The sequence below is a fragment of the Saccoglossus kowalevskii genome, chromosome 9, assembly GCF_978046115.1.
Source record: "Saccoglossus kowalevskii chromosome 9, keSacKowa6.1, whole genome shotgun sequence".
Lineage (NCBI taxonomy): Eukaryota > Metazoa > Hemichordata > Enteropneusta > Harrimaniidae > Saccoglossus > Saccoglossus kowalevskii.
The window spans coordinates 37,917,778-37,933,472 of NC_140649.1; the positions used below are offsets into that span (position 1 = coordinate 37,917,778).

The 15,695-nt window shown below is 40.1% G+C and overlaps 1 protein-coding gene across 1 annotated transcript in view; it reads right to left on the reverse strand.

Moving 5' to 3' along the window:
* Positions 1–2,927: 2,927 nt before the first annotated feature.
* The window catches only part of LOC144349731 (uncharacterized), a 28,758-nt gene continuing 15,990 nt past the window's right edge, over positions 2,928–15,695 (reverse strand). Inside the window, exons 5-8 of the mRNA XM_085503851.1 lie at positions 4,292–4,458; positions 3,957–4,143; positions 3,317–3,450; positions 2,928–3,117 (exon numbers count right to left, since the gene is read on the reverse strand). Of these exons, the coding sequence (XP_085359977.1) occupies positions 2,955–3,117; positions 3,317–3,450; positions 3,957–4,143; positions 4,292–4,458 (651 nt within the window). The 3' untranslated portion in view covers positions 2,928–2,954. The remainder of the gene's footprint in view (positions 3,118–3,316; positions 3,451–3,956; positions 4,144–4,291; positions 4,459–15,695) is intronic.

Consider the following 15,695-nt stretch of genomic DNA (forward strand, 5'->3'; position numbering starts at 1 on the left):
GTGTTGACCTTCATAACAATATACTTCATAATGCAAAACACTAGTCACGGTGAGTTATTTAAATATATGACTCCTAATCGAAAAATATGACCACAGTCCAGAATTTCAGACGGATATTAAGCAACCTAAGAGCATATCAGAAGCATTTACTCTCAAATATAAAAAAGAACTGCAGTCAAAAGTCAAGAATGCCAGCAAATGAAGGACTCCGTCCCACAATCCTTTGTGCACGTTATTACGGACACGCGCAAAAAACTGTATCACGCTTGTCAAATCTGGGTCAAATATACAGTACGCTACTATTTTGCCACAGATTGTTTAGTAATGGAGTGTTCGGTGACCATTGAATTAGTCCGTGATTCATATTCTATGTGTATTAATTTATTCATCAATTTTCGTGACTGACAGTACTGCCCACATTTTAGTCAAAAAAACGCAACTGGTGAAACAGAAGAGCATCGCCAGGCGATGGACGCGGGGCTCTTTGGCAACGACTGCATAGAGGTCAAAATACGCATTCTATTTTTACGCTTTAAATGTGGCTCTTCCGTTTCGCTCCCTCCGGAATGTTCTATTTTCGCAGCCTAATCGCACGTTTTTCGAAAAACGTCGAAAAAACTTAAGAATTAGTGGAAATGTTCCTGTTTTGGGCGGATTATTGATAGAGAATAATGTCTTTATTACAAAAATGCTGAAAAACCGTGAGTTGTTGCCTTAGTTATTTTTTTATTGGCGAAAAACTGCGAACTCGGCAAATTTGGTTGCACAACTTCCCTTTATCATATACACCCAGCAACTCCGATGCCTGCTGTCTGTGTACAAAACTGGTAGGAGGTAATACATTTGGGGCGAAAGTATTCAAAAATAAGTTTTTGAATGTTGCAATGGCAGTGGTGGGCCAGGATTTTTTTCCAATTTGTGACGGCACGACCTACCTGTGAAGTATGAACAAAACCAGCCGAGCCGTTGCTGGTGAAAAGTTACCCCAACTTTGGGGTCAAATTTCTCGGTAATGAAAACATATATCAAAAATTCAAATAGTAACTTTGTGCCCACACTCAAGCTGAGTAGAATGAGCTATGTCTGAACTGTTTTATCCCAAATTTGTAGGAGGAGATACATTTGGTGCGAAGCTATGCAAAAACCAGTTTTTTAGCTGTTGCTATGGCAACGGTGGGCCAAAAATTTTTTCCAGATTTTTCCTTATAACTAGGATGAAGGTGTGACCTACCTGCCAAGTTTGAAAGAAATCGGCCAAGCCAAAAAAATCACAGAAGAAATCATACGTGAAAACACTGGAAATGTACACACACACACACACACACACACACACAAAACGACAAAAGTGATTATAAGGGCAATCCTAGCGGAGCGGATCGCCAATAAGGGCAATCCTAGCGGAGCGGATCGCCAACAATATGGGGTGTTATATGAATGGGGTGGCAGTGTAGACATCCGCGCGATTATTCATTTGCATATGAAAGTACCCAGATCTGGTAAGAATTGCAGCACCGGACAGTCGGTCGTGCCTAGACTCTCGACAGTCAGTCATACCTAATATTAATCTGTTATTATTAATAAATATTGTGTATAAACAGGACAGGAAGTATGAAGTGTCGTTAGGCAAATGCATTATAAAAGTGCTGGAACGATTAGACTACCCTGATATTTCTTGCAAAGAATACCAGCGAGACACTATCGCAAACTACACACAGGGGATAAATTCATTGTGTTCATAACGTGAACCACCAATGCATTCAGGCTGGTCATTTAGAATAAATATGCATACATTATGTTAATATAATTTATTTCATGACGTCAGCATCAAATATGAATTATTTATATCAACTAGAAACCTGCAGACGGGGACAGTCTCTCGGGACTAAAGTCCCTCGCATGAAATGGTTTGCATTTTCCATCCAGAGCTCATACCACTAATTGAATTTCCATAGACGACAATGTTAACATATGACGAGATTGCTATATGAAAATGATGAAGAAAGTTAAAAACATGGCTCAAAAATGGGAAATCAACATGCAAGTAAACAACCATATGAAAAAAAACTAACATGTTGGCCAGCTCAAACTCTTACAAATCTCAGGTAAACAAGACACACCTACTGTATTTGGATTGCACCTAGAGAAATCACTGGAAAAACACCAAGATTAGAACATCCAAATACACACAGAATAAACCCACAGTTACACAGTCGGTAAGTAGTAAACAAAAGACTACATGTTGGTCTCATCTTTGACCCAGGTGATTACGCCCTCAAACAGGGAGCACCTGAGAAAAACAAATTTAAAACATTTCATTGGTTCTTGCTAGGCGTTTGAATGTCTAGGAAACACAATTATATTAGGCCCGAGGACTGTCGACAGTCTATTGCCACACCTGTAGTATAATATATTTATATAATAACATGGTTAGTTGGTTTGCATTTGTACATAGTGTAGCTAAATACAAACATCAATTATTTCCATATTCCAAAGAAAGTTGAATTTATAATACATAGTATATATATATAGCGTAATCAATATTATAAATAATTGATATAGACTTAGAAGTATATATATATATATATATATATATATATATATATATATATATATATATATATATATATATATATATATATATATATATATATGTATATATGTATATATGTATATATATATGTATATATGTATGTATATTTATATATATATATATATATATATATATATATATATATATATATATATATATATATATACTTCTAAGTCTATATCAATTATTTATAATATTGATTACGCTTCATTCATAATAGTCTTTACACATGTTATTTCTAAATCCAGGAAAGTCATCTAAGCCCATTATGCTTGATAATTGTATAACTGCGGAAACACTGTTCAACGAATATGTCATGTAAGTAACGAATAAAATCCATTGTATCAATCCTCATTTATTGAACTCAAAGTTTTGCTTTTGATTTAGGAATGTTCTTAAAATGGAAATCAGGTTCGAAATTTTTATCTGTCAGCGCATCTCTGTCGACCCTGAATGGACCAATTGGGTATTTGGTTCTCCCATCGATGACCATCTCGCTCAATATTTTGCCGAACAAACCAACGAATCTATAAAAGGAAGATATATGACCGTTAAAGGTACTTTATTATAGGCCGTCGTACTCGTTTACGATACTTTATGTTCGATACTTCGGCAACTGGTGAACCTCGAATGACTCCATATGAATTTAAAATAGTATATAAACATATACATACATACATACTATATTGTGTGTATACTGATGTAATCATGGTAACAATTGCTTACTTGTAGGCGTGTCCTGCACCACTGCATACATAAATTTGTGGGTAACCTTTCGTCGCCAAAGAATCTATAATATATTTACGATCCGGTGTCATGTCATACAGGCATGTCTTTGTATACAGTATTGGTCCAACAGCCTACGGTAAATAAATTAGGTTTCTTTATATTGGATATGTTGTTGAACATTTCTTTTTGTCATCTTTTGTTGCAATTGTCTGTTTACTGCTGTAGTTACAAGTTACACTAAAATAGTGTTACATTGGGTGCTCAAATTCAATTTCAAGGAATGGGTAAGGAAAACATAATTTCCCTATAATAACCATTTATTTTCCACCATATGTTGGCACTGACCATTAGACCACATCTGATTTATAAATCAACTGTCTCACAGCCCTGTCAACAGCAAGATTGAAACTTTCATGCCTGCTTATTTAAAGTTTGCGACTGGGAGGCAAATTCGTTAACACCGTAGCAGTCTCACATTACTGCCCATTCATCAAGTCATTTGAGCTGTCAATCATTAGGCTGGTGTTTATACGTCGTTTATTGGGTTAATGGGCGTTCCATTAAATACTTCATACATGTGTTAAGATTGTTATATCGAAGAAGAACTGGTGGTCAAAATGTAAAAGTTTACTGGTACCTTTGGCATTCTTTTGTTCATGAATTCAAGGCAGGTTTTTTCTCTTTTTGGATCTGGTGTTGATGGCAGCTGGTCAGGATGGATAGTCGGACCACTTGCTGACATGCCTATTTTAACACCAGTGTTGCCATGCATCGGAAAGCCATAGAAATGATATTTCGGAGTAAGGAAAGACCATACGGGAAATCTATATTGTGCAGAGATTACGTGTAAAAAAGAACATTCGTGAAATTATGATCTATGCATCAATGTCCAAAAGTTTGATAAAATTCGACAACAGATTTAAGCAGCATATATAATTATAGTTTTCTTTATAAAACTGCATGTACTTCTACCTTTCTTTAGTAAAGTCTTTCAAATTTGGGGTTGCAACAAACGTGGCTTGTTCTTGTGTGACAGTGAGAGGTAACTTGATATCCAACGATGACAGTACTTGATTGGTCCATCCACCAGCAGTAACTATCACGTGACGAGCGCGAAAGGTATCCTTTGTTGTATGCACCTATTAAGATGGATACAATAAGGAATTGATAGGGTTTAAACTGAATGAATTGTCGAGAACACCAGTGCCTTACAACATCACGTTTATGGCCAGGGACGTTTAAAACTATAAACTGAAGAGCTACAGTTGCAGCACCATCCAAACTGATGCTGCATGATTCAAACTAATGTGTAAACCATTTATTATACTGAAGAGTACACCATTCAACCTGATGCTGCACCATTAAACCTAATGTGTACACCATTAAACCTGATGCTGCACCATTCAATCTAATGTGTACACCATTCAACCGGATGCTGCACCATTCAAAATAATGTGTACACCATTCAACCGAATGCTGCACCATTCAACCTAATGTGTACACCATTCAACATAATGTGTACACCATTAAATCTAATGTGTACACCATTCAACCTGACGCTGCACCATTCAACCTAATGTGTACACCATTCAACCTAATGCGTGCACCATTCAACTTGATGCTGCACCATTAAACCAGATGCTGCACCATTCAACCTAATTTGTACACCATTCAACCTAATTTATACACCATTCAACCTGATGCTGCACCATTCAACCTAATGTATACACCATTCAACCTGATGCTGCACCATTCAACCTAATGTGTACACCATTCAACCTAATTTATGCACCATTCAACCTAATGTATACACCATTCAACCTAATTTATACACCATTCAACCTAATGTGTACACCATTCAACCTGATGCTGCACCATTCAACCAAATGTGTACACCATTCAAACTGATGCTGCACCATTCAACCTAATGTGTACACCATTCAACCTGATGCTGCACCATTCAACCTAATGTGTACACCATTCAACCTAATGCTGCACTATTCAACCTGATGCTGCACCATTCAATCTAATGTGTACACCATTCAACCTAATGCGTGCACCATTCAACCTAATGCGTGCACCATTCAACCTAATGTGTACACCATTCAACCTGATATGTACACCATTCAACCTAATGTGTACACCATTCAACCAGATGCTGCACCATTCAACCTAATTTGTACACCATTCAACCTAATTTATACACCATTCAACCTGATGCTGCACCATTCAACCTAATGTGTACACCATTCAACCTAATTTATGCACCATTCAACCTAATGTATACACCATTCAACCTAATTTATACACCATTCAACCTAATGTGTACACCATTCAACCTGATGCTGCACCATTCAACCAAATGTGTACACCATTCAAACTGATGCTGCACCATTCAACCTAATGTGTACACCATTCAACCTGATGCTGCACCATTCAACCTAATGTGTACACCATTCAACCTAATGCTGCACTATTCAACCTGATGCTGCACCATTCAATCTAATGTGTACACCATTCAACCTAATGCGTGCACCATTCAACCTAATGCGTGCACCATTCAACCTAATGTGTACACCATTCAACCTGATATGTACACCATTCAACCTAATGTGTACACCATTCAACCTGATGCTGCACCATTCAACCTGATATGTACACCATTCAACCTAATGTGTACACCATTCAACCTGATGCTGCACCATTCAACTTAATGTGTACACCATTCAACCTGATGCTGCACCATTCAACCTATTGTGTACACCATTCAACCTGATGCTGCACCATTCAACCTAATGTGTACACCATTCAACCTGATGCTGCACCATTCAACCTAATGTGTACACCATTCTACCTGATGCTGCACCATTCAACCTAATGTGTACACCATTCAACCTGATGCTGCACCATTCAACCTAATGTGTACACCATTCAACCTAATTTATGCACCATTCAACCTAATGTATACACCATTCAACCTAATTTATACACCATTCAACCTAATATATACACCATTCAACCTAATGTGTACACCATTCAACCTGATGCTGCACCACTCAACCAAATGTGTACACCATTCAACCTGATGCTGCACCATTCAACCTAATGTGTACACCATTCAACCTGATCCTGCACCATTCAACCTAATGTGTACACCATTCAACCTGATGTGTACACCATTCAACCTTATGCTGCACCATTCAACTTAATGTGTACACCATTCAACCTAATGCTGCACCATTCAACCTAATGTGTACACCATTCAACCTGATGCTGCATCATTCAACCTGATGTGTACACCATTCAACCTAATGTGCACACCATTCAACCTGGTGCTGCACCATTCAACCTAATGTGTACACCATTCAACCTGATGCTGCAACATGCAACCCGATGTATAAACCATTCAACCTAATGTGTAAACCATTCAACCTGATGTGTACACCATTCCATCTGATGCTGCACCATGCAACTCGATGTATACACCATTCAACCTGATGCGTACACCATTCAACCTGATGTGTACACCATTCAACATAATGTATACACCATTCAACCGGATACTGCACCATTCAACCTAATGTGTACACCATTCAACCTGATGCTGCATCATTCAACCTAATGTGTACACCATTCAACATGTGTACACCATTAAACCTAATGTGTACACCATTCAACCTGATGCTGCACCATTCAACCTAATGTGTACACCATTCAACCTGATGCTGCACCATTCAACCTGATGCTGCACCATTCAAGTTAATGTGTACACCATTCAACCTGATGTGTACAACATTCAACCTGATGTGTACACCACTCAACCTGATGCTGCTCCATTCAACCTAGTGTGTACACCATTCAACCTAATGCGTACACCAATCAACCTGATGCAACACCATTCAACCTGATGTGTACACCATTCAACCTGATGTGTACACCACTCAGCCTGATGCGTGCATCATTCAACCTGATGCTGCACCATTCAACTTAATGTGTACACATTTCAACCTGATGCTACACCATTCAACCTAATTTATACACCATTTAACCTAATGTGTACACCATTCAACATAATGTGTACACCATCAAACCTAATGTGTACACCATTCAACCTGATGCAGCACCATTGAACCTAATGTGTACACCATTCAACCGGATGCTGCACAATTCAACCTAATGTGTACACCATTCAACCTAATTTATACACCATTTAACATAATGTGTACACCATTAAACCTAATGCGTGCACCATTCAACCTGATGCTGCACCATTCAACATAATGTGTACACCATTAAACCTAATGTGTACACCATTAAACCTAATGTGTACACCATTCAACATGTGTACACCATTAAACCTAATGTGTACACCATTCAACCTGATGCTGCACCATTCAACCTAATGTGTACACCATTCAACCTAATGCGTGCACCTTTCAACCTAATGCGTGCACCATTCAACCTAATGTGTACCCCATTCAACCTGATATGTACACCATTCAACCTAATGTATACACCATTCAACCTGATGCTGCACCATTCAATCTAATGTGTGCACCATTCAACCTAATGCGTGCACCATTCAACCTAATGCGTGCACCATTCAACCTAATGTGTACACCATTCAACCTGATATGTACACCATTCAACCTAATGTGTACACCATTCAACCTGATGCTGCACCATTCAACCTGATATGTACACCATTCAACCTAATGTGTACACCATTCAACCTGATGCTGCACCATTCAACTTAATGTGTACACCATTCAACCTGATGCTGCACCATTCAACCTATTGTGTACACCATTCAACCTGATGCTGCACCATTCAACCTAATGTGTACACCATTCAACCTGATGCTGCACCATTCAACCTAATGTGTACACCATTCTACTTGATGCTGCACCATTCAACCTAATGTGTACACCATTCAACCTGATGCTGCACCATTCAACCTAATGTGTACACCATTCAACCTGATGCTGCACCATTCAACCTAATGTGTACACCATTCTACCTGATGCTGCACCATTCAACCTAATGTGTACACCATTCAACCTGATGCTGCACCATTCAACCTAATGTGTACACCATTCAACCTAATTTATGCACCATTCAACCTAATGTATACACCATTCAACCTAATTTATACACCATTCAACCTAATATATACACCATTCATCCTAATGTGTACACCATTCAACCTGATGCTGCACCACTCAACCAAATGTGTACACCATTCAACCTGATGCTGCACCATTCAACCTAATGTGTACACCATTCAACCTGATCCTGCACCATTCAACCTAATGTGTACACCATTCAACCTGATGTGTACACCATTCAACCTTATGCTGCACCATTCAACTTAATGTGTACACCATTCAACCTAATGCTGCACCATTCAACCTAATGTGTACACCATTCAACCTGATGCTGCATCATTCAACCTGATGTGTACACCATTCAACCTAATGTGCACACCATTCAACCTGGTGCTGCACCATTCAACCTAATGTGTACACCATTCAACCTGATGCTGCAACATGCAACCCGATGTATAAACCATTCAACCTAATGTGTAAACCATTCAACCTGATGTGTACACCATTCCATCTGATGCTGCACCATGCAACTCGATGTATACACCATTCAACCTGATGCGTACACCATTCAACCTGATGTGTACACCATTCAACATAATGTATACACCATTCAACCGGATACTGCACCATTCAACCTAATGTGTACACCATTCAACCTGATGCTGCATCATTCAACCTAATGTGTACACCATTCAACCTGGTGCTGCACCATTCAACCTTATGTGTACACCATTCAACCTGATGCTGCACCATTCAACCTAATGTGTACACCATTCAACCTGATGCTGCACCATTCAACCTGATGCTGCACCATTCAAGTTAATGTGTACACCATTCAACCTGATGTGTACAACATTCAACCTGATGTGTACACCACTCAACCTGATGCTGCTCCATTCAACCTAGTGTGTACACCATTCAACCTAATGCGTGCACCAATCAACCTGATGCTACACCATTCAACTTGATGTGTACACCATTCAACCTGATGTGTACACCACTCAGCCTGATGCGTGCATCATTCAACCTGATGCTGCACCATTCAACCTGATGTGTACACCATTCAATCTGATGCTGCACCATTCAACTTAATGTGTACACATTTCAACCTGATGCTGCACCATTCAACCTAATTTATACACCATTTAACCTAATGTGTACACCATTCAACATAATGTGTACACCATCAAACCTAATGTGTACACCATTCAACCTGATGCAGCACCATTGAACCTAATGTGTACACCATTCAACCGGATGCTGCACAATTCAACCTAATGTGTACACCATTCAACCTAATTTATACACCATTTAACATAATGTGTACACCATTCAACATAATGTGTACACCATTAAACCTAATGCGTGCACCATTCAACCTGATGCTGCACCATTCAACATAATGTGTACACCATTAAACCTAATGTGTACACCATTAAACCTAATGTGTACACCATTCAACATGTGTACACCATTAAACCTAATGTGTACACCATTCAACCTGATGCTGCACCATTCAACCTAATGTGTACACCATTCAACCTGATGCTGCACCATTCAACCTGATGCTGCACCATTCAAGTTAATGTGTACACCATTCAACCTGATGTGTACAACATTCAACCTGATGTGTACACCACTCAACCTGATGCTGCTCCATTCAACCTAGTGTGTACACCATTCAACCTAATGCGTGCACCAATCAACCTGATGCTACACCATTCAACCTGATGTGTACACCATTCAACCTGATGTGTACACCACTCAGCCTGATGCGTGCATCATTCAACCTGATGCTGCACCATTCAACCTGATGTGTACACCATTCAACCTGATGCTGCACCATTCAACTTAATGTGTACACATTTCAACCTGATGCTACACCATTCAACCTAATTTATACACCATTTAACCTAATGTGTACACCATTCAACATAATGTGTACACCATCAAACCTAATGTGTACACCATTCAACCTGATGCAGCACCATTGAACCTAATGTGTACACCATTCAACCGGATGCTGCACAATTCAACCTAATGTGTACACCATTCAACCTAATTTATACACCATTTAACATAATGTGTACACCATTCAACATAATGTGTACACCATTAAACCTAATGCGTGCACCATTCAACCTGATGCTGCACCATTCAACATAATGTGTACACCATTAAACCTAATGTGTACACCATTAAACCTAATGTGTACACCATTCAACATGTGTACACCATTAAACCTAATGTGTACATCATTCAACCTGATGCTGCATCATTTAACCTAATGCGTGCACCATTCAACCTAATGTGTACACCATTCAACCTGATGCTGCACCATTCAACTTAATGTGTACACCATTCAACCTGATGCTGCACCATTCAACCTATTGTGTACACCATTCAACCTGATGCTGCACCATTCAACCTAATGTGTACACCATTCAACCTGATGCTGCACCATTCAACCTAATGTGTACACCATTCTACTTGATGCTGCACCATTCAACCTAATGTGTACACCATTCAACCTGATGCTGCACCATTCAACCTAATGTGTACACCATTCAACCTAATTTATGCACCATTCAACCTAATGTATACACCATTCAACCTAATTTATACACCATTCAACCTAATTTATACACCATTCAACCTAATGTGTACACCATTCAACCTGATGCTGCACCACTCAACCAAATGTGTACACCATTCAACCTGATGCTGCACCATTCAACCTAATGTGTACACCATTCAACCTGATGCTGCACCATTCAACCTAATGTGTACACCATTCAACCTGATCCTGCTCCATTCAACCTGATCCTGCACCATTCAACCTAATGTGTACACCATTCAACCTGATGTGTACACCATTCAACCTTATGCTGCACCATTCAACTTAATGGGTACACCATTCAACCTAATGCTGCACCATTCAACCTAATGTGTACACCATTCAACCTGATGCTGCATCATTCAACCTGATGTGTACACCATTCAACCTAATGTGCACACCATTCAACCTGGTGCTGCACCATTCAACCTAATGTGTACACCATTCAACCTGATGCTGCAACATGCAACCCGACGTATAAACCATTCAACCTAATGTGTAAACCATTCAACCTGATGTGTACACCATTCCATCTGATGCTGCACCATGCAACTCGATGCATACACCATTCAACCTGATGCGTACACCATTCAACCTGATGTGTACACCATTCAACATAATGTATACACCATTCAACCAGATGCTGCACGATTCAACCTAATGTGTACACCATTCAACCTGATGCTGCATCATTCAACCTAATGTGTACACCATTCAACCTGGTGCTGCACCATTCAAGTTAATGTGTGCACCATTCAAGTTAATGTGTACAACATTCAACCTGATGTGTACACCACTCAACCTGATGCTGCTCCATTCAACCTAGTGTGTACACCATTCAACCTAATGCGTGCACCAATCAACCTGATGCTACACCATTCAACCTAATGTGTACACCATTCAACCTGATGCTGCTCCATTTAACCTAATGTGTACACCATTCAACCTGATGCTGCACCATTCAACCCAATGTGTACACCATTCAACCCAATGTGTACACCACTCAACCTGATGCGTGCATCATTTAACCTAATGTGTACACCATTCAACCTAATGTGTACACCATTTAACCTGATGCTGCTCCATTCAACCTAATGTGTACACCATTCAACCTGATGCTGCACCATTCAACTTAATGTGTACACCATTCAACCTAATGTGAACACCATTCAACCTGATTCTGCACCATTCAACCTAATGTGTACACCATTCAACCTACTGTGTGCACCATTCAACCTGATGCTGCACTATTCAAACTAATGTGTACACCATTCAACCTAATGTGTGCCCCATTCAACCTGATGTGTACACCACTCAACCTGATGCGTGCATCATTCAACCTAATGTGTACACCATTCAACCTGATGCTGCATCATTCAACCCAATGTGTACACCACTCAACCTGGTAATGCACCATTCAACCTAATGCGTGCACCATTCAACCTGATGCTGCACCATTCAACCTAATGTGTACACCATTCAACCATATGCTGCACCATTCAACCTAATGTGTACACCATTCAACCATATGCTGCACCATTCAACCTAATGTGTACACCATTCAACCTGATGCTGCACCATTCAACCTAATGTGTACACCATTCAATCTGATGCTGCACCATTCAACCTGATGTGTACACCATTCAAGCTAATGTGTACACCATTCAACCTGATGCTGCACCATTCAACCTAATGTGTACACCATTCAACCTGATGCTGCTCCATTCAACCTAATGTGTACACCATTCAACCTGATGCTGCTCCATTTAAACTAATGTGTACACCATTCAACCTGATGCTGTACCATTCAACCTAATGTGTACACCATTCAACCTACTGTGTGCACCATTCAACCTGATGCTGCATCATTCAACCCAATGTGTACACCATTCAACACAATGTGTACACCACTCAACCTGATGCGTGCATCATTTAACCTAATGTGTACACCATTCAACCTAATGTGTACACCATTCAACCTGATGCTGCTCCATTTAACCTAATGTGTACACCATTCAACCTGATGCTGCATCATTCAACCCAATGTGTACACCATTCAACCCAATGTGTACACCACTCAACCTGATGCGTGCATCATTTAACCTAATGTGTACACCATTCAACCTAATGTGTACACCATTTAACCTGATGCTGCTCCATTCAACCTAATGTGTACACCATTCAACCTGATGCTGCACCATTCAACCTAATGTGTACACCATTCAACCTAATGTGAACACCACTCAACCTGATTCTGCACCATTCAACCTAATGTGTACACCATTCAACATACTGTGTGCACCATTCAACCTGATGCTGCACTATTCAAACTAATGTGTACACCATTCAACCTAATGTGTGCACCATTCAACCTGATGTGTACACCACTCAACCTGATGCGTGCATCATTCAACCTAATGTGTACACCATTCAACCTGATGCTGCATCATTCAACCCAATGTGTACACCACTCAACCTGGTAATGCACCATTCAACCTAATGCGTGCACCATTCAACCTGATGCTGCACCATTCAACCTAATGTGTACACCATTCAACCATATGCTGCACCATTCAACCTAATGTGTACACCATTCAACCATATGCTGCACCATTCAACCTAAAGTGTACACCATTCAATCTGATGCTGCACCATTCAACCTGATGTGTACACCATTCAACCTGATGCTGCACCATTCAACCTGATGTGTACACCATTCAACCTGATACTGCACCATTCAACTTAATGTGTACACCATTCAACCTGATACTGCACCATTCAACCTAATGTGTACACCATTCAACCTAATGCGTGCACCTTTCAACCTAATGCGTGCACCATTCAACCTAATGTGTACCCCATTCAACCTGATATGTACACCATTCAACCTAATGTATACACCATTCAACCTGATGCTGCACCATTCAATCTAATGTGTACACCATTCAACCTAATGCGTGCACCATTCAACCTAATGCGTGCACCATTCAACCTAATGTGTACACCATTCAACCTGATATGTACACCATTCAACCTAATGTGTACACCATTCAACCTGATGCTGCACCATTCAACCTGATATGTACACCATTCAACCTAATGTGTACACCATTCAACCTGATGCTGCACCATTCAACTTAATGTGTACACCATTCAACCAGATGCTGCACCATTCAACCTATTGTGTACACCATTCAACCTGATGCTGCACCATTCAACCTAAAGTGTACACCATTCAACCTGATGCTGCACCATTCAACCTAATGTGTACACCATTCTACTTGATGCTGCACCATTCAACCTAATGTGTACACCATTCAACCTGATGCTGCACCATTCAACCTAATGTGTACACCATTCAACCTAATTTATGCACCATTCAACCTAATGTATACACCATTCAAACTAATTTATACACCATTCAACCTAATTTATACACCATTCAACCTAATGTGTACACCATTCAACCTGATGCTGCACCACTCAACCAAATGTGTACACCATTCAACCTGATGCTGCACCATTCAACCTAATGTGTACACCATTCAACCTGATGCTGCACCATTCAACCTAATGTGTACACCATTCAACCTGATCCTGCACCATTCAACCTAATGTGTACACCATTCAACCTGATGTGTACACCATTCAACCTTATGCTTCACCATTCAACTTAATGGGTACACCATTCAACCTAATGCTGCACCATTCAACCTAATGTGTACACCATTCAACCTGATGCTGCATCATTCAACCTGATGTGTACACCATTCAACCTAATGTGCACACCATTCAACCTGGTGCTGCACCATTCAACCTAATGTGTACACCATTCAACCTGATGCTGCAACATGCAACACGATGTATAAACCATTCAACCTAATGTGTAAACCATTCAACCTGATGTGTACACCATTCCATCTGATGCTGCACCATGCAACTCGATGTATACACCATTCAACCTGATGCGTACACCATTCAACCTGATGTGTACACCATTCAACATAATGTATACACCATTCAACCGGATGCTGCACCATTCAACCTAATGTGTACACCATTCAACCTGATGCTGCATCATTCAACCTAATGTGTACACCATTCAACCTGGTGCTGCACCATTCAACCTTATGTGTACACCATTCAACCTGATGCTGCACCATTCAACCTAATGTGTACACCATTCAACCTGATGCTGCACCATTCAACCTGATGCTGCACCATTCAACCTGGTGCTGCACCATTCAAACTTATGTGTACACCATTCAACCTGATGCTGCACCATTCAACCTAATGTGTACACCATTCAACCTGATGCTGCACCATTCAACCTGATGCTGCACCAATCAACCTGATGCTACACTATTCAACCTAATGTGTACACCATTCAACCTGATGCTGCTCCATTTAACCTAATGTGTACACCATTCAACCTGATGCTGCATCAGTCAACCCAATGTGTACACCATTCAACCCAATGTGTACACCACTCAACCTGATGCGTGCATCATTTAACCTAATGTGTACACCATTCAACCTAATGTGTACACCATTCACCCTGATGCTGCATCATTCAACCCAATGTGTACACCATTCAACCCAATGTGTACACCACTCAACCTGATGTGTACACCATTCAACCTAATGTGAA